This window comes from Toxorhynchites rutilus, chromosome 2, assembly GCF_029784135.1.
Source record: "Toxorhynchites rutilus septentrionalis strain SRP chromosome 2, ASM2978413v1, whole genome shotgun sequence".
Taxonomy (NCBI): Eukaryota; Metazoa; Arthropoda; class Insecta; order Diptera; family Culicidae; genus Toxorhynchites; species Toxorhynchites rutilus.
The window spans coordinates 236,147,812-236,171,435 of NC_073745.1; the positions used below are offsets into that span (position 1 = coordinate 236,147,812).

Consider the following 23,624-nt stretch of genomic DNA (forward strand, 5'->3'; position numbering starts at 1 on the left):
TTCTACTCAAGTATGATTTGATTTAGTTTTCACATCAATACACTTATGTTCTTATTGTTTGATACATTTACATACAAACCGCCATATCCGGCCCCCGATGAATAAGACGCATAAGGTTCGGTAGTAGGTTCCGTGTTGCTTTTTTGTCGTCAAACTTTGTATTTCCATGTTTGGTGATCAGTTGCTTTCGAGTAATTTCGTTGGTTTGGTTTCATTTCCACAAGCGGATGTACTTTCTTTTCAAATTAACAAAAAAAAACATTTTCAAAGTTTTATTAAAGTTTGTTGAAAACATCTTTTATTCCAGTGTATTTACTGTCCGAATTTGAAGGCTGTCTTTAGTAAATTTAAGAAAAGTTTTATTTTTCGTTCATTTTTTCACATTGATGGCTGATATATAATAATTATATGAATTAAAGGGTGTGCTAAGTTTCGTTTTACAGATTTGTGAAGCATCAAAGATAATAATGGATTTTCAGGCGGAATGAACACACTTTCAAAATAAAAATTATGAATGCTAATTAAATTCTCCGTATCAAATTAATATCCTATGTTAATGAAAAAAAACTTTTTTCTGTGGGTTGATAAAATATCTAATACGAAAATTCTCTGCTGCCTGCAGATAATTATTTATTATAACAATAAGTTTTAGTGGGAATATCAAAAAATGTATGCAAAATAAGTTAAGTTAGATCAAAAAAACATGTTTTAAGTGATTAAACAACGCCAAGTAAAAATTTTCATTAAAATTTTAGCAATTCTAAATTGCCACCGGTCTGTGTATTCTGATAGGTTTTAGTTTGCCTGTTAAAATCTTGTATCCGTACTGTACGTGCTGTACCGTACTGGTACTATTATGTCACCACGGAAGTTTATATTTCCTGTACATTTACCACTTAGGTTCATGTCAAACTGAGCGGTTCTGCCCATGCGTTCACCGCGAGAAAAACCACAGCGACGGCTCTATAATGTTATGTGATAGCCACCTAAAAGCGGTTTCACCAAGAGGCAACTAAGCGGCCATCTTTTTGTAGCATACAAAATAATAATCATAACCTAAATTTAAAATGAAGTGCTTCGTGCGATCCTGCAGCAGTGATTTTAATTGCAAATCGTAAAATAAACCTTCCGGATGGGTATCCAAACATTAAACAACTATCCAACGGAATCATTGGTTACAGACCATTGCAAATGCTGGAAATGTTTGCATTAATATTGTCTCCAAAAGTAAAACAATGCGTGAGCCCTAGCTTTATGATGCCAACCAGGAATGCCAGGTGATTTTTCAAATGTCTTCACATGGTACGAAAAATGTCTTCAAATGTCTTCACAATCATATCGGAGGAAACTAAAACTCATAACTAACAAAGTTTGATATCTTATTCAATGTTTGTTTCAATTGGTATTGTTATATAGCGCATTTTATTAAAATAACATTGAGCTTTCGAAGTTAATTTCAATAAATGTAAACAAAGAATATATTACGCAACTGCGAACTAAGATTTATGAGTTTAGGAAAGATAATTGGCTTTATAAACCGTTGATTGAGTGAATATAGTCCCAGTTCTCTCACAAAAAAACGGAACTGTGATAACTCAATTTGTTTATTTCAGCTTTGAAGTTTTGGTTGTAGATGAAACTATTTCCATAAAACTAATAATTGAAACGATATGTGACCGGAAAACCTTCGATTTGTGAAGTGGTCGTTTGAAAGATCAAGGTCAATCTATTGTATAGTATAGGGCCTTCTTCTTTTGACGGTATTTTCGACTTACGCGAGACACAAAGAACTTTCTCCTCCTAGTAAAAATCAGTGGTGGCACAAACTTCCCGGACCCATGGAAGAATTTGTTGTTTGTGTTCCATTTTCTCAATACTTGGGAGTTTTTAAAAAAATATAGGAGGTTGTGTTCAAAACACGACCGCATTGTTGACGTAGAACAACGCTGTAGTTTAATTCAAGTCGCATGTTTTTAACTGCGGATATAATTTTATAATGCTACGAAAATTTTGAAATAACCATTCTACCAGTTTGTCGCCCTGAAATGTTTTTTTTTTAATTGTAGAATCTTTTGACGATAATTGTTTGATGATTCATTCTTGTGCTCGCAGAGCAATACATGCTCGAGATAAGCGCAGCTGTCATCCTTAGTGGAGATAGTTTTTTGCTACTGGCAAGCGAAACCAAATCACATACAAAATTCCAAAAATTCAGCTCAATCCGAAACGAAGAACGATTCTGAAAGTTTGATTTTCCTTCCTTTCCTTGTTGAATTGAAGAGACTTTAAACTTCTTCAGTTCATTCGTCTCTAGCCTTCAGAAAAGGCCCTTGGAAAACTCTACTCTTTCCTCATATTACTCCTTCACCCCCATGGCCTTGAGAAAACCATTTGATCCCTCGCCGTCCAGCTCGTCCAGCAACGGTGTCCTAACGAAGAATGAAGTTTGCCTCAGCAAGATCCACTGTTTATACTCTAGGCAAATATTCCCCTTCGTTCTTCTTCTTTTTCTTTGTTCACGGAGACTTTACATCTTACAATTTCCCCTTCGTTGCTCGTCGATAAGTTGTTCGTTATTGACGTCTCTGTTCGGGAAAGCACATGTATAGCATATCAAACAAATCTTAGGGAATTTCCGATTCGTTTGGTATGTAAACGTTATCTTCATCCATAAATCTTTAAAACAAATGAAAATAAATCGATCGCTCACAATTCATGTACGTTATTCTCAGAAAACACATTTAGGAAAGAAGAATTGTTGAATACAGATTTGATTGTTTTTTTTTAATATTCATTTAACGTGTCCACGTGGACATTATCTAACCCCTCTTCTCTCACACCGTGGATAAATGTTGATATTTCCGTAAAACCTTCCCCCCCCACCTTCCTTAAAATTGACCACATAGTATGTGGACAGCCACTGATCAAAATATGATGAAACTCAGGGGCCCCAGCCCCTGAGTTTCATTATATTTCGCAATGTGCATTGGAGAATGAGAAGACATGGGAAAATCACTGGCGGGAAAGAACATCACATAAAAACATAAACAAAATGAAAAGCATAAGTTGAAACTAAGCTATAAATGATGTATAGTCTTATTTATAGAATAGACATATTTGCTCTAAAACTGAAAAGAACGGCCTGTATTTGTGAAATGAGTATCGTGACGGGTTTATGAGAAGAAAATACGAATTTAAGAATTAAAATTATGGATGAAAAATTTAATTTTCCAAATCGAATTGATATTCTATGTAGATGAAAATCCCTTTTTCCTGCAAGTGGTGAAAAAATCCTATACGAAATTGTGTCTGAAATTGATTTTATATTATAATAATAATTTTAGTAGGAATATTAGAAAATTTAGAGGAAAAAGGTTGAATAAGGCTCAGGATTGCGTGCTTCAAGTAATTAAATAATGCCTAGTAGCCATCTAATCTGATGGAGAATAGTTTGGATCCCAAACACAACAGTAAAGTGGTTTACTGTTGGGACTGCTTTTCCAACAAATGGCAGTTTCGCCGAAAAACAACTATGTATGTGTGTCGCGAACCAAAGAAAAATGCCGCTCTGATAAAAACACTATATATCGCTATCGCTAGAAAATCTTAACGCCGGGTTTCTTAGCACGATACATTGATTTACCTCTTATAGGACATACCGAGGCCCCACTCAGTGTCGCGTTAGAGGCGATTGTGATCTGTAGATGGACATATAAACAAACACAACACAATGTGAAAAACAAGTTAAAACAGGAAAATCATTGTAAATCTTACAAATAACCATTAGGGAAGTATGCAAACTACATAATCTAATGAAATGGGTGGAAAATGGTTGAAAACTCTCCTAACAAATTATCGTGTTGTAGAAACTTGCACAAAGGATGTTCACGAAAATGCTCAATTTGAAAATCAAATGTCCAATTATTCGTGTCGCATTACAGGTGTAATATCAAAATGCAGGATCACAAACAGGATAACGAAAAATTAAAAATGCTACATACTGACACGGTCACTGTGTATCGTAATTTTTATTGCTAATATAAACTGAATTGAGAAAAAACAAAAATTGATTTTTTCCAATGTTTTTTTAAAATTTTTCCAGCTATTTCAAAAAATTGGTTGGCATCTCTGGTTGAGACTGCTTTTCTACAGATGGCATTTTCATCGAAATAAAACGGTGTATGTGTGTCGCGTACCAAAAAAAAACGCTACTCCGACAAAACCACTATATGTGACATTGACCCTATCGCTTTAAAATTTTACCGCCGGATTTCACAGCGCAATATATACTGTGCCGCTGTCAACAAACTAGCTACGTATCTGCAGCAAAGCAAAAGCCCTGGTTTTACTTCACTCACGTTGCTACACGTGTGAAGAAAAATCAACAAAATTGTTTGTTCTGCCACTGAGTAGCACATGTAGAGCAAATATACGAAAAATATTACGCCGTAGACCATTTTGCAAAAAAGTTAATTGAAATGAAAAAAAAAATAGTAACAAAAGAAGTTTGATCTGCAGATCATAATCCATCTTCGAATGATCCAGGGCATTACAAATTCTTTTCAATTATAAATCCGATTTGATTTTAAGCATTACGTTAATTTACTCTCACGCAAATACTCATATCGAATCAAAACAGTTCAGCCATAAAGCTACTTTCAAGTCTACCTACATTCCAATTTCACGAATTATCGAATCGTCGTATCAATACGATACTTTGGTCAGTTTTTTTTCCCCAAAATACGATCATTCCACATTTGCGTAGTTCCACTACATTGCATAAGTAAATTAATCGAAATCGTACCGAGCTTTCGATTAATTTAGCTATGTTTCCGATCATAACTCGTGGCACTCGCGCTTTCCCCAGTGGCCATGGCTGTTTCCCGATCGCTGCGGGCTGGTGTACGAGTACATGTTGTAGCCCGGGATAATATGCACCCGGACGTCCGCCGTCGGTCTGCTCCCGTCGGTGCGCTGCCGCCTCGAAACGGCCACCGTCGTTTTGCAGCAGCAGTAGTTGAACAGGCTGACGTACGCGCTACGAAAGTGTCGGTTGGTCAGACAGTAGATGACATTGTGGAAGCAAGACTTCGAGAGCCCGATCCAGGCGGTGTTGTAGAATATCCGATTCGGCACACTTTTTGTCGTCCCGTATGCCAGAATGACGCAGAATGGCAGCCAGAACAGGACAAACACGACGAAGCTGTAGAAGTTGCTTCGCACCAACGACCGGTCCCATGTGTACGCCTGGTTTGGCTTGAAGTTGGGCAAAGCCATGTTGCGCTTCACACTCACGATGAGCCGGATGTGGGTCAGCAAGGTTAGCAGCAGAGGCAGCAGCACCATTAACCCAATCCAACCGGCTTCCGATGGTACTATGTGATTCGATTTACGATCACAGTAATCGAAGCTGATGTCGTACACGAATTGCATCCCCGAGGAGAAACTTGCGATGAACCAAATCAGCAGCAGGATAACGGTTACGTTGGTCTTGTTGAACCAGCTGCGCTCATTCTGAGCCGTGCACAGTCGAAAGTAGTTCTCGATTGCCGTCATCTGGAAGGTTGGTTGGAAGACAAGAATAAGATTAGTAATGTTAAAAGTTAATTATCGGTTACTAACATTGATCACGGTTAAGGTTATGGTTCACATCGAGCACAGTGAATAGACAGGTAATCTATAGATTTTTCGCAATGTCCTCAATGCTGTACGAATACCTCACAATAAATTTTATTTCCCTAGAAACCAATACTACTCACACTGATTCTTACCTATGTGATGTAATTTCCATTTATGTCCCTATGGATTGAACTTTGATTCTAATTCGATCTACTCATGCATTCTACAGACGCTACCGCGATCACATAATCTAGGTGCTATTTCTACACTACCATTGATTATACCATAAAACAAATCTACGCGTGATTTCAACACATTACTCATTCAAAAGCGACAGCAAAACACTCGCTCACGCTGTTGGAGGGGGGAACAGGATAATTAGTTAACTCGAATACTTACTGCTAGAGTTAAAATGCTAACCAAAAACGAGCAAGCAGCTAGAAACCACTGAAATTTGCATACTTCCGTGTCCGAATTGTCAATGCCAGCGAGGAGCACTATGGTGGACGCTGGCATCACTACGCTAGTGATAAGTAAATCTGCGAGCGCTATGTTCACTATGAATGCGTTACCTGCAGAATGGGATAGACAGATAGATATTGGTAGAGACACAAACGCTGGATTGAGGGGTTAGCGGTGTGTATCCTAGGAGGATTCAGGATAGAAAAGCGAGGACGATGTTACGAGGATAAATTCTGCCTCTTGGCACAAATAGGTAGAACGGGTCTTTTGTAACTGAACAGTGTAATTCGTTTTTCAAATATTATCGGTTTAACGGGAATGCTTCCTATAGGTGCCTGGTTCTCCATATAGATACATCAAAACATCCCAACAAATTCCCAAAGTTTCTGGGGAGTTCCGGTTAATTACCAGCTTCGGAGCAAGTACCAAAAAAAAGTCAAAAAGATGACAACAAGGATTGAACCAAGGCCGGCTGAAATGCAAGGCTGTTTTACACGACCACGATAACCACATAGCCACTGATTCTATTGCACAAATACGTAATAATATTACACCTCATCAGAGAATGAAATTGAAAAGTGTTTTCTAAGAGTAAAAAGGAGAGCATAAACGTGAATCTATATCCTTTTCTGCCTGGGCCGTGTATGTGGCAAAGTATGTGTAACGCAATGCGTGCTTATTTGCAATGTGTCTCTTGTTTCGCTCGCTCATATTGCTATTATATTGCTATAGCTTCTATATTATACAAATGCTATAGCAGTATTGGAAAGTAGCACATCTTCTGTTATTTTAAAGCTTATTCAATGTAAAATCACGTTGAAAAATGGATTTGGCATCGAGTCAGACAGCTTTTATAGTGTTGCCATATTGATTATAGCCCAACATGCCTTGAGACTGGAAATGCAGTCAAATTGTCATACGTTTGCATAGACCATCTCGGCCAAGATTCTCCATAGGTTCTCTATAGTCGATTGCAATGACTGCCAGCAGGTCATTCAAGAAGCGTAATGTCCTTCTCGGCAAACCATGACTTCGATTGCTTGGAAACGTGGATCTTTGCATAATCCCGCTGACAAAAAAAATTATAGGAGGTTGTGTTCAAGACACGACCGCATTGTTGACGTAGAACTACGCTGTGGTTTAATTCAAGTCGCTTGTTAATTGCAGATATTATTTCATAATGCTACGAAAATTTTGAAATAACCATTCTACCAGTTTGGTCACCCTGAAATTTTTTTTTTAATTGTAGAATCATTTGACGATAATTGTTTGATGATTCATTCTTGTGCTCGCAGAACGCACGAATCTCGCATGATCGAGATAAGTTGTCATCCTTAGTGGAGAAAGTTTTGCTACTGGCAAGCGAAACCAAATTACACACAAAATTCTAGAACGACATTTACTTTCTTGGTGACTAAATAAACGAAATAAACTTTATCTGTTAATCTCCATATCCTCGAAATGAGTAACACTGCTTCATTGTGATCAAGATTAGATTACAACCCTAGTTGGAAGCAGTTTTGGGACCGGCACGCGAGCCCAAATAAATTAATAACTTAATATAGTTTATTGAACAACTTGGTATTCCACAAAATTTTTTTGGTGCACAACCTTAACACCTGCTTCTTTATAGCGTCAGTTCAATGCATTGATGACAAAGAACAAACAATGTTAACTGCTTGAAAAAAGGCTGAATACTTTCCTCAGCAGAGATTCATTACTAATACCCTAGCGTAAATATTTCCCTCCCGCTATCTCCCCTCCTTGTTTATATGTATCATGACCACTGCATAAATTGCAACAGCAACCAATCGTCAATCATAGCATAAAAAAATAGGTGATTGTTGCATCGCGACAGGGGCAATGCACACGGGAGCATATACAAATGGGGGTTTAGCGAAGATGTACTATTCTTGCGTACGGGTTATGAAGCACGCACGTACGCACTAGAGATGGGCAAACCGTTCATGAACTGTTCAAAAGAATTAGTTCACCAAAAAGAGTGAATGAACGGTCGTTCTTTTTGACTGGGCAACAGTTCACATGAACTGCTTACCCAGTTCAGAACGAACTGTGTACGAAGACCGCTGGCTGAACTGTGTATACAGTTCAGTTCAGAACGAACTGTACGGTGAATGATGAACTGTGTATGCAGTTCAGAACGAACTGTTTACGATGACCGCTGGCGGAACTGTGTATACAGTTCAGAACGAACTGACCGCTGGCTGAACTGTGCGTACAGTTCAGAACGAACTGTGTATGGTGATCGGTGTATAAGAGGAAGGCGAGCGAACGTGTGATAAGCCAGCGCTACACGATGCTACGAACACTCTCGAATGCTGGACGCTCGATGAATCGACGCATCGTGTAGTCGACTGACGAGCTACGAACCTCCAATGTCGAGTGTCGAATATTCGCGTTGGAAGGTAATCTGTTCGTTGTGGATTACCATCCAACGCGAGTGACATGAGTCAAAGGATTTTTGTCATTCGTTGATTCGACACTCGATGACATTCGATACACCGCTACACGATTCGTCCGAATCTATCTTTGACAAGTTGGTTTGTTTACAAGTTTTAGGTGAAGGAACTGTGAAATTGATTCTCAAAGTTCAAAATATTCGGCGAAATGTTGCATTCTAATAATGTTGATTTGAAGCATTTTTAATTTACAGCCCGATATCAGTACAATTGCTACGGCAGCAATTTGAATACTCGCATCGTCATTCAGTTTCCTAACGTTTTCGATGGTAAATAAAAAACAATAAACATTCGATCCAAATACTCGCCGATTGCTTTGAATCGAACATTCACTTCACCGTGTAGCAGCAACATTTGACGATTCATCGAGTCAAATGTTTGAGTCCAACATTCGAGTGAAACGTTGGACGAACCGTGTAGCGCCCGCAATAGACGAATGCTGCTGCAAGGTAAATAGTCCTCAAATTAACGAATGGAAACAAACGATAGCTCCATGAAATAACAAAAATAAGATGTCGGTATTGTTGTTTTCATAATAAAACGCAATATAAAATAATTGGATTGTTCGATTATTTATCAAATAAAGTTTTAATTTCATATTTTCAAGTTGAGGGTAATAGACCAGTAAGATATGCAAATCTACCTCACAAAAAAAATACAGTTGAAAGCGAAACAACTCAAACAGTTTTTTTCAATAGTAAATAAAAATTTGTGTCGCTAATACGAAATGTTTTTATATTATATCACATTGTGCTCGATCATTTCGAGAAAGTCTTTCGCGGTTTGCTAGTTTTGCTATAGCAGTTATTGCAAAACATTGAAGAAAAGCAGCGCTACGCTAGTTTGTGCTGAAAATAAAAAAATTTAAAATCATAGTTTGATTTTCTATTCTGCTAAGATATTTTTAACAGAATTTGGACATATAATTATTGCTAACAAACAGCATTTTTTGAATGAAAAGAACAGTCCTACATAACATCTCACACTTTTTTATACATGATATGGCATATCCCTCTAATGTACGAAAGGGTGAGTGAATTGCTCAAAAGAACTAGTTCACTTAAGTGAACGGTTGGTCACTGAACGGTTCATTAAAGTGAACCATTCTGCCCATCTCTAGTACGCACACAAAATCCATATATCGATGACTTGAAGCAACTAAAAATACACACACTGATCTCCGTTTTGCGCTTTTCTCAACAGAAGCCCTTCCTATTAATATTTCCGGTCTCGATTAGCTTTGCCTTCATCCTTGGTGGAGATAGTTTTGCTGCTGTCATGTGAAACCAAATGACACACAAAATTCCAAAACAATTATTTTCTTGGTGAGCCGATGATAGCCTAGTTTAATGATTCCCCACTCAATTATGTAGTTCTGAACCTTATTGGAAGTCAGTTTGATGTAATGATTGCAATGTCAGAGACATCCGCGAGTGAGAAATTTGGTCGCGTTCACAGCTCAATCCGATACGAAGACATGTGATGACACAACACAAGGAAGAACTCTACTCTTTCCTCATACACCCATATCTCGATATACGGCCGTTCTTTATACGGCATATCGCTATAACGGCCCTCTTCAGTTCAGGTACTTTTTCGATTTTCGACCTGAAATATTTCGTTATAACGGCCAAGAAAATTTTGAGGATTGGTTCAAAAATCACTTTTGTACAGAAGTAAAAAAATATTTGAGAGACAATAACTTAAGCAACAACAAAATTAGGTATGTATACATACACATATTTGCCATGTAACATGAAATTATTTCATTTGTGTTTATAGATTATTGTTGATTTTTATGTATGTATGTTGTATGTATTATATGTTATATGTTTATGTTGGTTCCCGGAATAAATCGCCACAGAAAACGACTGCAACAGAAACCACCGCTTATAAAATGTGTAGTAGGCTATAAATATTGTGGCGCGGTATTGTATTTCAAAACAAGAATTAACCGGGCAAACGTATCGCCCCAGGCAAACGTAACGCCCCGGGCAGACGTATACCGTCCGACGCTCGCTAGAGCTCGGTCGGACATTGCTAAAGGATCGTATCCTATGTTTCAAACTAACCGGGCAATCAGTGGATCCCAGGTTTGCGTGCGAGACACCGCCGCTTCCGACGGCGGGTCGGCGGTGGACTCGGATTGCGTCATCTTGGCGGCATGGGCCGCCTCGATTCCTTATCCTCGCCAAATGGGGACTTCGTCCCCATTACATTGTCCTCAGAATAAATTTCGAAAAACGAGAACAAGAGAATAAATTTATAATAGAAATGTGAGGCACATGATGTTTTTCCCGCGCCAAATATTTCTAGCCTACTACACTTTTTCTAAGCGGTTGTTTCTGTTGCAGTTGTTTACTGTGGCGATTTATTCCGGTCACCGTTTATGTTATGTATGTTTTTTGATTTAAAGGAATTAAAATTTTTGATTCAAATAAAATAACATAAAAACATAACATAAACATAAAATGTATTTTGAATGATAAACCATGTTACATATTTAACAAATTTGGAACCGATCTGATTGAATTTGTATTAGAATACTTGATTCCTTATACGGCTTTGCGGCCAAATTTCGTGAAACGTATCTAGGCCGTAAAGCGAGGTATGGGTGTATCACTCCTCCACCCTCATTGCTTTGAGAAAACCATTCGATCCCTCGCCGTCCAGCTCGCCCAGCAACGATGTTGTTCAGTCGATTTCTTCACAAAGAATGAAAGTTTGCCTCAGCGAGATCCAGTGTTTATACTCTAGGAAATATTTGCCTAGAGTCTAGGCAAATATTCCCCTTCGTTCTTCTTCTTTTCCTTCGTTCACGGAGACTTTTCTCTTACGATTTCACCCGCGTTGCTCGTCGATAAGTTGCTCATTATTGACATCTCTGTTCGGGAAAGCACACAAACGGACAGAACAAATGTATGAGGAAATGGGAATGCTTCCAATTTTCATCAATTTAAACCATATACAGACTATGGGAATATAATGTATAGCATATCAAACAAATCTTAGGGAATTTCCGATTCGTTTGGTATGTAAATCGCCAAAATCCGTTCGCGGCAAAAATAGTTATTAACGTTAACTTTATTTCATAAAAACGTGACCTGTTTTCTGATTTGGCACCCTTAATGAAAGACGTAGTTCTACGTCAAAAGTGCTTACCATGGCGAAGAGGCGGTCATCATTTTCAAGCTCTATAATGATTGAGTGCATGAAATTTCGAGAATATCTAATGGGGACTGAAAACGATTACCGAGAACTTGTGAACGATGTGAACATGCTGTCATTGAGTAATTAATCCGAAATCTCGTACCGGCGTGATTGTTGAAGGGGAATTATGCTTTCGAAGCATTCAGCATATCAGTGTATAATGAAGTGGTGGCATCGGTGGAATTTCTGTGTGCTCCCCTCGTGAGAAGCTCTATTTACCAATGACGGAAACGAATGAATTTCAGCATGAAGCTTACGCTTCGTTGATTATTTGATGCGGTTCATCAGTGGAATTTTAGAATAAGAAGACTGATAAGAAGGAGTAAAGGACATGATGAAAGTTAAATTGAAATGGATTGATAAAATTAGAAATTAGAAATACTCTAGAGTGACTACGTTATAGATAATATAGAAATTAGGGAAAAATGCAGAAGTGAGTTGAATAAGAATCGAAGCTACACTATCCACTCGCCTAGGTTGAAAACTTTGTTTAAGAAAAAGTAAACTCACGTATCAAAACGGTATAATTCTATAGTCTGTGGTTGAACAGAACTTCTGGATAACTGTTACCTGCTTTTTTGAGGTGATCTTCGATCATCACCGACGATATCATGAATATATTTCCGACACTTCCAATGACGGAAAGGCTCGCCAGCAGCAGCAGTCTAGCCAACCGCGGCCACTCTGTTGACAGCGTGACCGGCGAGACGTCCTCATAGTGTTTTCCCCCGCCGGAAGCTCCACCCTGCTTGGACGTTAGTGCTAATGGAGTTATCAGCAGCAAACCGGTGACATTTTCGCCAGCCCAAGCATCATAATTGGTTGCACTTGTTGTTGAAAGCGCTGGTTCGGTATTTTCTTGAGATCCCGCTTCATCCACTCCTCCTCCGGCACCTGCCTCTCCCACTGCTACTATACTGAGAATCGATGCAGCCGCTAGCGCTCTGGTCAATGTTGTAAACTTCATGGTGGTTTTCCTTATTGTTCCGGTTGTTTTTGTTGACGACGGAGATGGTGTTGGGCTGTGTGACCTGCACGCCAATACAGGCGTATCAGTATCAGTGTCGACGGTGATGGCAATTGAAGACGGCGTAGGTTGGGGAATAAGTCCTGAATCAGGATGTGTTTAAAGTGTCCAGCGTCCTCAATGAAGTCGTGCTGTTCTTTGCTCTGTAATAAAATAATTAAAGCAGATAAATAGTATTAATTTCATTCATGATGATAACAATTTCGCATTATGGATGTGGAACGATATGCATAATGTTAACTTCAGTTCACAGAAGAGAGGGACTGTAAAAACCGAATCCCTATCCCTCACTTTATCCCTTCCCATTAGATTTTATCACATATGATACCACGCTGACTCTTGGTATCATCAGCAAATCATCGTAAATGTTTTGCCCTTATCTCCCTTCGCCGTTTTGAACAACTAAAATAAATTCACCAACTTGCATCGAACGGCTATAAAATCTTTCTCTATAGCCTGTTGAAATTAACTTGCGCCCCAGGTGGACATTTAAAAGTCAAGACATTTGTGGCTAAGGCGAATATTATCGTAAGATAATACTCGAGACGGGTGTCGATTTATTCACCCACTACTTTTGACTTACTCTACAGAGAACCGGCTGCTGGAGAAGATTAATGGTGTCGACATTATCGAATCTGTATATATAAAAATGTTCTGTTCGTTTGTGTATGGTTCAAAAACTCGAAAAGATCGGAATCGATTAAGCTCAAAGTTGGACACAATATACACCCAAACTAGCGTTGGCAGAAAACATGCCATCTTTGGCAGAAAAGATGCCATTTCCTGGTCATAAGAGTCAAATGCGCAAATAATGAGCTATTTTGAAGCTTAAAAATGGTTTGTATGTATGCGAGCAGACATCTCTTTCTGTTTTCTTTTCTCTTTTCATTTGGGATTGTGCAAAAAAATCCATGCGACGTCAATGGGGATCGAACCAAGGCCGGCTGGAATGCGAAGTTACTTTACACGACCACGCTATACATATAGCTGGAGCGTGATAATATTACACTTCATCATAAAATGAAGTTGGTAGGTGTTTTCTGAGCCGATAATGAAGAACATGAACGAGAATATATCTTTCTCTGTCTGGGCCGTGTATTTGTCAAACTACACGAAAAGCTTTCATTTTATGTTATCTTTCAGCTCATTTAATGTAATGAATCGGGATGCCAGAAAATGTGCTAAAAATTAACTTTGGGTGTACAATCCACTTCAAAAAATGTTGTTACGGCATAAAGAATTAAAAAAATGAAGAAAAATGATTTTTCATATAGCCATAGTGCATTTTTGAAATTGATCTTTTAATGAAAATTGACTGTTCAGTATTGAATATATGATGTGATGGAAACATATTTTTTCCAAATGTTAGAGAAGATTGTGAACTGAAATCGTGTTTTAAAATTATTTCAAATTTATTTATTTCCCTCATTTATATATATTTATATATAAATGAGGGAAATATATTTTTGTTTTGATTCACATCGTATTGTTTGTTTACTTCTGGTGTGATCTTTTTCGTAACGTTTTCGGTGTGTAATACTGTATTAAAACTTATTCGTGAAAGTTCATTAGTTCATCACTGTGATTCGCTATCGAAAGAGCATAAAAGTGAGATTCAACGGTTACTTTATGCAACAATAGCGACTGAAGTTTCATCACTCGCCACTTTGTGATCAAAATCATCGCTTCCCGTCTACCCGAACATCTATTGAACAGAGGCATACCGTTTGCATACAAGTTCATCTCGGTTGGTGTCGAATAAGGTAAACAGGGGTTAATATGGCTTGTCAGCGTTGCACGAAGAAGGTTTCGAAAACTGACCGCATTACTTGCCAAGGATTTTGCGGAGCATTGTTTCATGCTGTCTGTGTTAATACCGATGAGCCACTACGCGAGCAGCTCCGTCAATGTGGAAGTAATTTATTCTGGATGTGCAACGGTTGTGCTGAGATTTTCTCAAGTAACCACTTTCGACCGATTATATTGGATTTGAATGACAAATTTACAACGTTACCTGCTGCTGTTGAGTCGATGCAAGCAGAAATTGAAAAACTTCACTCTGCTCTGCAAACCGTATCCAAAAAAGTGGATGCGTTCATGTGATTCATGACCCGAAAATATCCGCTTCCGTGTTTTTGAGGACAACCGTGCAAAAAACGGACCGAAGATCGTCAGTTTGTCCACGGTGCTACCACCGGAAATTCAGTCTCAGTCGACGATGGAAACTTCGGAATCTATCAGCATAGAAATCTAGAAAAGATAAAAACGTCTTCAGCATCACCGGGACGCACGAAACAAAGTCCTTCGCCATGCGTGATACTATGCAAATTCAACCCGGTTCCAGCCATCCCAGCCGTCCCGGCTCCGGTTACGGGGTCCAGGAAGGGGTATTCCAGCCTGCACTCCCAGGCAACTCCAGTCAATCAACCTCTCGCTTTTTAGACATGGTCTTTCAACCGGGACGCACGTCATCGAGCATTTCGGAAGTCCCCGAGCCACCCTCTGCAGTCGTGTCCATCCAGCCTGCGCTCACCAGTCGTCCCGGTCCTGCTGAAGGGTCTGGCGAAGGGATCTTCCAGCTTGCTCAATTCGGCAAGTATGACACATCAACCATTTACTCTCCTGATGCTTCTGTACCTTCTAGTAGCCTACGCATCTATTATCGTCCGCGGATTACGTACTAAAATCGATGCTTTCTTCTTGGCTGTCAGCGATGCTGATTATGACATGGTTGTACTCACCGAGACTTGGTTAGATGATTGAATCTATTCGTCGCAACTCTTTGGGAATGTCTACTCTGTATACAGAACGGATCGCAACGCTCAAAACAGCCGCAAATCAACGGGTGGTGGAGTATTGATTGCTGTTTCGTCACGATACAGTTCCTGTTTAGATCCAACACCGGTTGACGATAGGCTTGAACAGCTTTGGATCAGGATGGAATCTATGGATAGAACCAATGAGGTACATATAGAGGTGGAGCAGTAGGCGAAGTGTATCTGCATTGGCAACCAAAATATCGTGTAATTATTTGTAATTACAGGGTTTTCCATTTCGGGCTTCCGAAAGTATACAGCCATGCCCTGACAACCGTTTGACATAGCTGTCAACCAAAGCGTCATATCGTTAGTTGAATGTCTGCCATTTTACAATGTGGATCGTTTTAGCATCGCACAACGTGTTCATATTTTTAAATTATACTTTAAAAATGATGATAAACCGGCAAATGTTTTTCGAGCATTCCGGACGGATTTTGGTCGTCAAGGACGGCCTACAGAGCACACAATCGCTAATGTAGTGCGTAAATTCGAGCAAACTGGATCCGTAGCGGATATTGTGAAACCTGTGCATTGTGCGTTCGGCCGAAAATATTGCTGCTGTTGCTGCCAGTGTGGAGGATGACCTGAATGCTTCGATTCCACGGCGTGCTCAGCAATTGGGCTTGTCAAACACATCATTGTGGCGAATTTTGCATTTGGACTTGCATCTACATCCATATAAAGTCCAACTGGTACAAAAATTAGAGCGTGGTGACCATGGAATGCGTCGGGCATACGTCGATTGGGTGAACGAACAACAGCAGCAAAATGCTGAATTTTCGCATCAAATTTTCTTCAACGATGAGGCACATTTCGAGCTCGGTGGCTATGTGAACACCCAAAATTTCCGTATATGGGGCTCAGAAAATCCACACGTGATTGTTGAGAGGCCATTGCATCCGCCAAAAGTCACTGTTTGGTGCGCATTATGGTCTGGTGGAGTCATCGGGTCGTATTTCTTTGAAAATGAGGACGGCGAGACGGTTACTGTGAATGGTGAGCGCTATGGCCGCATGTTAACCGTTTTTTTTTGCCACAAATTGAAGATATGGATACGGATGACATGTGGTTTCAGCAGGATGGCGCCACGGGCCACACAACACGACCGAACATGGCCATATTGCGAACGAAATTTGAGGGACGAATAATTTCGCGTTTTGGTGATTCCAATTGGCCGTCCGGATCATGCGATTTGAACCCGCTAGACTTTTTTTGTGGGGTTATGCAAAAGACCGTGTCTATGCCAACTCTCCGCAAACTCTTGAACATTTGAAAGACAACATTCGTGAAGTTATGACCGAGATACCGCCCCATATGTGCCGAAAAGTCATCGAAAATTACCTGTTCCGGATCAAGGTGTGCGAGGAAGCCCTAGGTGGATATTTGAATGATGTGCATAATGGCATAAACCAAACTTTAATTTGAAATAAAAGTTTCATCGAAATTCGAATTCTAACTGTGTTTTATTTCAATTTACTTTCGGAATTTAAAGTTGGAAAACCCTGTACATAAAAATGGAGTGATGTCTGTCTGTCTTTCTGTCTGTCTGATTCTTATGGACTCGGTAACTACTGAACCGATCGACATGAAAATTGGTATGTAGGGGTTTTTGGAGCCGGGGAATGTTTTCGTGACAGTTTGAGACCCCTCCCCCTCTCTAAGGTGGGGCTGCCATACAAATGAAACAAAAATTTCTAAATTTCAGCATTACTCGAGAATTAATGAAGCAAATAAAACCAAATTAGGTTTAAGTTAATTAAGGGAGGTTTAAGGGTGCAATAAATAATTCTATGGTGGTTAGACACTCCACCCCCTCTCTAAGGGCGGGCTGTCATACAAATGAAACACAAATTTCTACATTACTCGAGAATTAATCAAGCAAATAAAACCAAATTTGGCATTAGAGGTTTAAGGGCGCAATAAATAATTCTGTGGTGGTTAGACACTCCACCCCCCTCTCTAAGTGCCATACAAATGAAAGACAAATTTCTGTATTACTCGAGAATTAATCAAGCAAACGAAACCAAATTTCGCATGTGAAGATTTTAGGGTGCAATAAATGTTTTTACGGTGGTTAGGTACTCCTCCCCCCTCTATTAAGGGGGGCTACCATTCAAATGGAACACAAATTTCAGCATTACTCGAGAATTAATGAAGCAAATAAAACCAAATTAGGCATATGGAGGTTTAAGGGTGTAATAAATGTTTCTATGGTGGTTAGACACTCCACCCCCTCTCTAAGGGCGGGCTGTCATACAAATGAAACACAAATTTCTACATTACTCGAGAATTAATCAAGCAAATAAAATCAAATTTGGCATGTGGAGGTAATAGGATGCAGTAAATGATTCTATGGTGATTACAAATTTAATAGTAAAAGGTAATTTTAAAGGGTAGATTAGAAGATCAATCAATGATTAATTCTGCGATTGGACCCATGGACAGCGCTTAGTAAGAAAACGTGGATGTGATAGCGAAAAATAAATTTTGGGCGGGACTAAGTTTGCCGGATCAGCTAGTATTTAATAGAATTGGACATTGAAACAACGTTTCAGCTCTTCATGTAGCATCGTGAATTCAGGTATTTTAGCCTGGCACAAAGGATTCAATCTGTTTATCTGGGGCAAAACATACGTCGCGCCGTGCGACGCGAATCCTGTTAGACGATCCTTGTAAGGAATTTCGTCCTTATGAAACTGATCAATCATTGTATTGTAAATGCTTTTATGATCAGCAGCACCTAGCGATACTGCGGCGTAAAATTCGTCATGTACCTGAATGTTGCTTTGTTCAAATGTGAGAAATTTCACAAGTGGAAAAAATCTGTACCAATCTGTACTTTTTGACGAAAATCTGTACTCTGTACCGTACAGAATCTGTACCAAATATAACGAAAAAATCTGTACCATTCCAGATGAATCTGTACGTGTGGCAACACTGGCTAGAAGTCATATTGGTCTGTGAAACGCGGTAGTTCTGTATGCCTAACTGGAAACTGGAGATTCCAATTCATTTAGTAAACGATATTTAGAAATGTATATGAAACGCAAAACTCAATGGCCAGAATTGATTTTGTCAGTCTTAAACTATTCCCACAATTTTTCAAAGGATGACACCAGCAGCTGCGAGCGAAGACCAATCTGATTCGAAGGCAAGATTCCCACTCCAATCCGGGGGTGAAACATAAAACAGTTATTCGCTAGAGCCAAGTTTTATGAACCTTTCTTTCGCTGAAGTGCCACTTTCGTCCGACTGATTCTTCTTCGTCGTCACCGTATCCTTCCGCTTCCGTTGCAATTTTCATTAGACACCCCACACCGGAGGCTGGGTAACTTTTTTCATTAAATCACAGCGTGGCATAAGTTCCGCTGGCGGAGTGCGTTGGGGTGGCATTGTGGGCTCACCGCAGCGCGCCTACGCTGTGCAAATTCTAGGTTCCGGCCGGGGGTGCCTACAAATGGTTATGATTCCGCGCGACGCTGTCTGTATAAAAATTTGGTACGATAGAAGTTAGGAACGTCTTCATGCGTGATTTTTCCTTGCCTGGAAGGTATACATTCTTGGGAATCTATTTATTTTCCAAAGAAGACGTTTCTGCTAAATTTTAATTTTTAATTATTATGAAAAAAACGATGATTTGATTTCAATGAGAAATAATTTCTTGGTCGAGTTCGAATCGCATTTAGAAGGTTTACCTTTATGTGAACCTATGTTGTAGTGTAGATTGTATAATTACCAATACGGATACTTTGCTTCGTCACCTTGCCTGGAGGAACTAAACAAGCGAGGTTCATTATTCTATGCTACTAGAACCAACTGTATTAACCTAATGTGACACGGCAATCATGTCCCACAGCAGTGTTTTCGCCGACGACAATCAACGGCTTGAGCAGAATAAATTTTCCTGTTGCCCACACCGAAAATAACCCAATTTAGCTCACGAATGGAGCGGAGTAAACACTCTTGTAAATGGTTGTCGCTTCCGTTTTGCGACGATGTCAAGGAAATTAGATAGTGAGCTCAACAACTGTCTCAATTGGATACTGTTTTTGTTTGTTGTTTCATTCATTATGGGTTGATAATGTGGCCCATGTTTAATTCACAGGCCTTTTGTATATTTTGTTTTCTAGAAACAAATTTAGTTACATACAGAAACCACTTGTCCTCGTTGAGGGGTAGTGTCCTTTGTTAGATGTGTAAACTCTGTTCCTGAAACTAAATCAAACGGAACAAGTATTTTGCGGGTCGGAATGATTTGTCGCAGAAAATGTTCCGATGGAAAACATCGAACGTGTCACATACAGGAGGGCTTGTTACGCTGGTGGCAACCATGGGAAGCTAGTTAAAAATTCAACATGTCCAACTATGACTGGGTGGTAATTTGCATCGTATTATCGGTGAGAGATAACGCAGTTCCCGCTGCTGGGGATCAACAGGGGGCAGACTATCCTGGAATACATAAACCGGAGAATATGACAATCTCAAGGGAACCCAGTGCCACCCGCCAGGGACAAGCAGAAATGTGAAGATGCAGCTTTATGGATAAGGATAACAGGCGATCTTCATCGAATCCAACGAAAAGTAGGTCAAATGACATCTCCACCCAATGGGGGGAGCAACGGGCTGAACAATTAGCAAACGACGGTGAGAGGTGAACGCGGTGGGACCCCTTACTTGGAATACTTCTGGGCTTGGGGATAAAAATATACATGTCATCTGGTACGGAAAGCACTCGAACTAAATGGGATTTTCATTACTCGCAGCGAGGAGCTATAATTAACTTCATCAATGCATAAACCGTTGGCTCCACTGATCACATGTGATTATACAACTCGATATATTTTATAACGGCGAAATATGAATGGAAATGAAATTGTAATTAAATTTCAATATAATAATGATAGAAATTGGATTGAAAATAATTTTCCATGTCGATAGAAACATAAATTAAAACAGACACTTGTTTGCGGTAAAGTTGCTGACAATTTTCTTGTCAACGTTACTATTTTACACTCTACCAAGTTCCGGCAGACGAGAACTTGCCCTTGAAGCAGCAATTTTGGAAACGATGCCAAACAGGCCAAACAGCCAAACTCGTTGCACAGTCCGATTTGTACATTGTAGCCAAACTGCAGAATGCAGAATGCGATTCGGTATATATTTAGGCCATTGTGCATCACAATGAGCCTTGTCAATGGCATATCCTACTGCGAGCATTTCGAATAAAGGCTGCTACGAGGATGCTGCAATTTTGGCATGGCACTCATGGCATCAGGATTCGGTCCCGCAGACGAATGGGTCCGAAAGTGTTTGTTTTCTACCACAAGTGGTGCTTGGGGATTTGATTTGAATTTTATGGAATGTAGATAACGTGGTCCTACAGGTGAATTACGAATGATGAGATTTCAATTGTGTCATACTGAATTTGTATACAACAAGATAGCAAGTTTATTTCTCTCTTCATATCTCCATATTATTGTTTCAAAAATTAAAAACAATAAATCTGCGTCTTTTGATCACTTTTGATCGTTCGTAAATTTACAAATGACAACTGCATGTAAATGTTTCAGCACAAAACACAGACAGGTTCATCGATGGGGTGGAGAAAGCATGCGTCCGTAGCATCATGGGAGATTTTCCTATGATGAAACATTGTTGGGGTGTAGGAAAGTATTGATCTGCTTTTCCTTGAATCCTGCCAGCTTATTAAGTCTGGAGAGTTTAGATTTCTGTTCAACTAGCGAATACAAGAATTTAATCGCTGTGCCACATTTTGTTCTAACCTGATCAACATAAATATAGGAATTGAAGCTTTGAATCGAGTACAACTCCTTTTATTCACCTCAGTGTACCTCCTAATTTGGAATTATTTTGACGCACTGTCTATGCAGAAAGGTCACCAAATTCCTAATTCCATTTTCACTCGCAATCCTTCGGTTCAGTTGCAGTTCCACAATTTTTTCTGCAGTGTGTACATTACAATTGAGCAGCATTCCTCAATTGGCTTGAGTTACGGAGTGTTGACCGGATCCATCTCTTTTAGAACCACTGTAACGTGCAATTTGAGTAGTGCCAGCTTGCCGAGTCTGATTAGAGTGAACAATTCATCTAATGCTGCTCCAGAAACGGCAGTCGTCTATTCCATAGGCATTACTTCTGGTAAATTTATTTGTTCATGATTCCAGAAGTAATCAAGATTTGGCTTTTCAGTCCAGAACTACAGATTGCTTGCCACACAAGTAACAGTTTGAGGAATTTCGACTTGTTAATTTTACATTCTTCCGAGGTACTTTTGGGACCAACAGAGTTATGTTCGCAAGTGTAATATTTTTTCAAAGAAGACTAGCTCATTTGATTCAATCTTATATATTGAACATCAGTTCAGTTCAGTAGTTCAAAAGTTATAAATTTAAAAAAAAATCAGTTTTGGTTAACTTTGAAAAATCATAACTCAAAAACGAAAAAAAATAAAGATCTCATTTTTTATATGTGATAGTCCGGAAAAAAGGGGACTTAGGGTTAATTTTCCGATTTTTAGTTTTTAGGGCTGCGATACAAATGAAACACAAATTTCTGCAGAACTCGATAATTAATCAAGCAAATGAAACCAAATTATGCATATGGAGGTTTTAGGGTGAAATAAATGATTCTATGGTGACTTGACACTCCTCTCTTCTCTCTTAGGGTGGGCTGTCATACAAATGAAAAACAAATTTCTGCATACCTTGAAAACTAATCAAGCAAATGGAGCCAAATTTGGCATGTGAAGATTTTAGACGCGAAACGTTTCTATGGTGAATAGACACTCCACCCCCTCTCTAAGGGGAGAAGAGTGGAGGGGTCTGTCTTCATTCTATCATGTTTTCTGTATCAAACATTTATTCCATGTAACGGAGAAACATGTTATTTGCAAGTGGTTGAAAAATCTTGAACGAGAATTGTGTCTGAAAATAATCTGATATTATAATGTTTTGGTAGAAGTACTAGGAATTTTATAGTAAAAGGTAAATTCAAAGGGGGCGAATAGATGAGCAATTAATGAACAGTTCTGCGATTGAACTCATGAACTTGCGCTTAGTAAGAAAACGTGAATATTTGAAGGTATTGATAACAAAAAACAAATTTTGGGCGGGACGAAGTTTGCCGAGTAAGCTAGTTTTTGAATAAAGGGCCTGGCCGGGTAAGGGAGTAAAAAGTGCCCCCAAACCAAATCACTAGCTGTATGGCAAATATAGTAAAGGATATTAAATAAGAAATTTTGGTGGTTTATTTGAACCCCTATGTGGTTTGACGTAGGATCTATAGTGAAAAACGTACTTTTCGTTAATTTCACGCCATCCTCAAAAGATCCGAGATAAAAATTTGAAAAAAATACTGAATGTGCATCTTACTACGATGTATCAAAAAAAATTATCAAAAAAAAATTTCATCAAAAATTTTAGTACTAAAAAAAATAATGAAATCTTGAAAATTTTTTTTTTGGGATTTAGAGATTCAGTACTACTCTAATTCATATTTTAATGTGTTTCTACGGCTTTTCTAGATATGTGTGATTTTTTTCAGATTTTTTTCAGTGTTGCGCGGTATCAAAAAATTTTTTTTTTATGTTTCCAAAGAGTGGTTAGGTAAGGGAGTAAAAAGTGCCCCCAAACCAAATCACTAGCTGTATGGCAAATATTGTAAAGGATATTAAATAAGAAATTTTGGCGGTTTATTTGAACCCCTATGTGGTTTGACGTAGGATCTATAGTGACAAACGTACTTTTTCGTGCATTTCACGCCATCCTCAATAGATCCGAGATAAAAATTTGAAAAAAATACTGAATGTGCATCTTACCACGGTGTATCAAGAAAAATTATCAAAAAAATAATTCATCAAAAATTTTAGTATTAAAAAAAAATTATGAAAATTTGAAAATTTTTTTTTGGGATTTAGAGATTCAATACTACTCTAATTCATATTTAAATGTGCTCTTACGGCTTTTCTAGATTGATAAATATCGTCAA

At 38.9% G+C, this 23,624-nt stretch overlaps 1 protein-coding gene across 2 annotated transcripts in view; it reads right to left on the bottom strand.

Moving 5' to 3' along the window:
• Positions 1–237: 237 nt before the first annotated feature.
• LOC129765521 (melatonin receptor type 1B-A-like) overlaps positions 238–23,624 on the bottom strand; it is an 85,411-nt gene continuing 62,024 nt past the window's right edge. For both annotated transcript variants that reach the window (XM_055765921.1, XM_055765922.1), the window contains exons 2-4: positions 12,342–12,941; positions 6,019–6,191; positions 238–5,556 (exon numbers count right to left, since the gene is read on the bottom strand). In XM_055765921.1, the coding sequence (XP_055621896.1) occupies positions 4,837–5,556; positions 6,019–6,191; positions 12,342–12,738 (1,290 nt within the window). In that variant the 5' untranslated portion in view covers positions 12,739–12,941 and the 3' untranslated portion in view covers positions 238–4,836. The remainder of the gene's footprint in view (positions 5,557–6,018; positions 6,192–12,341; positions 12,942–23,624) is intronic.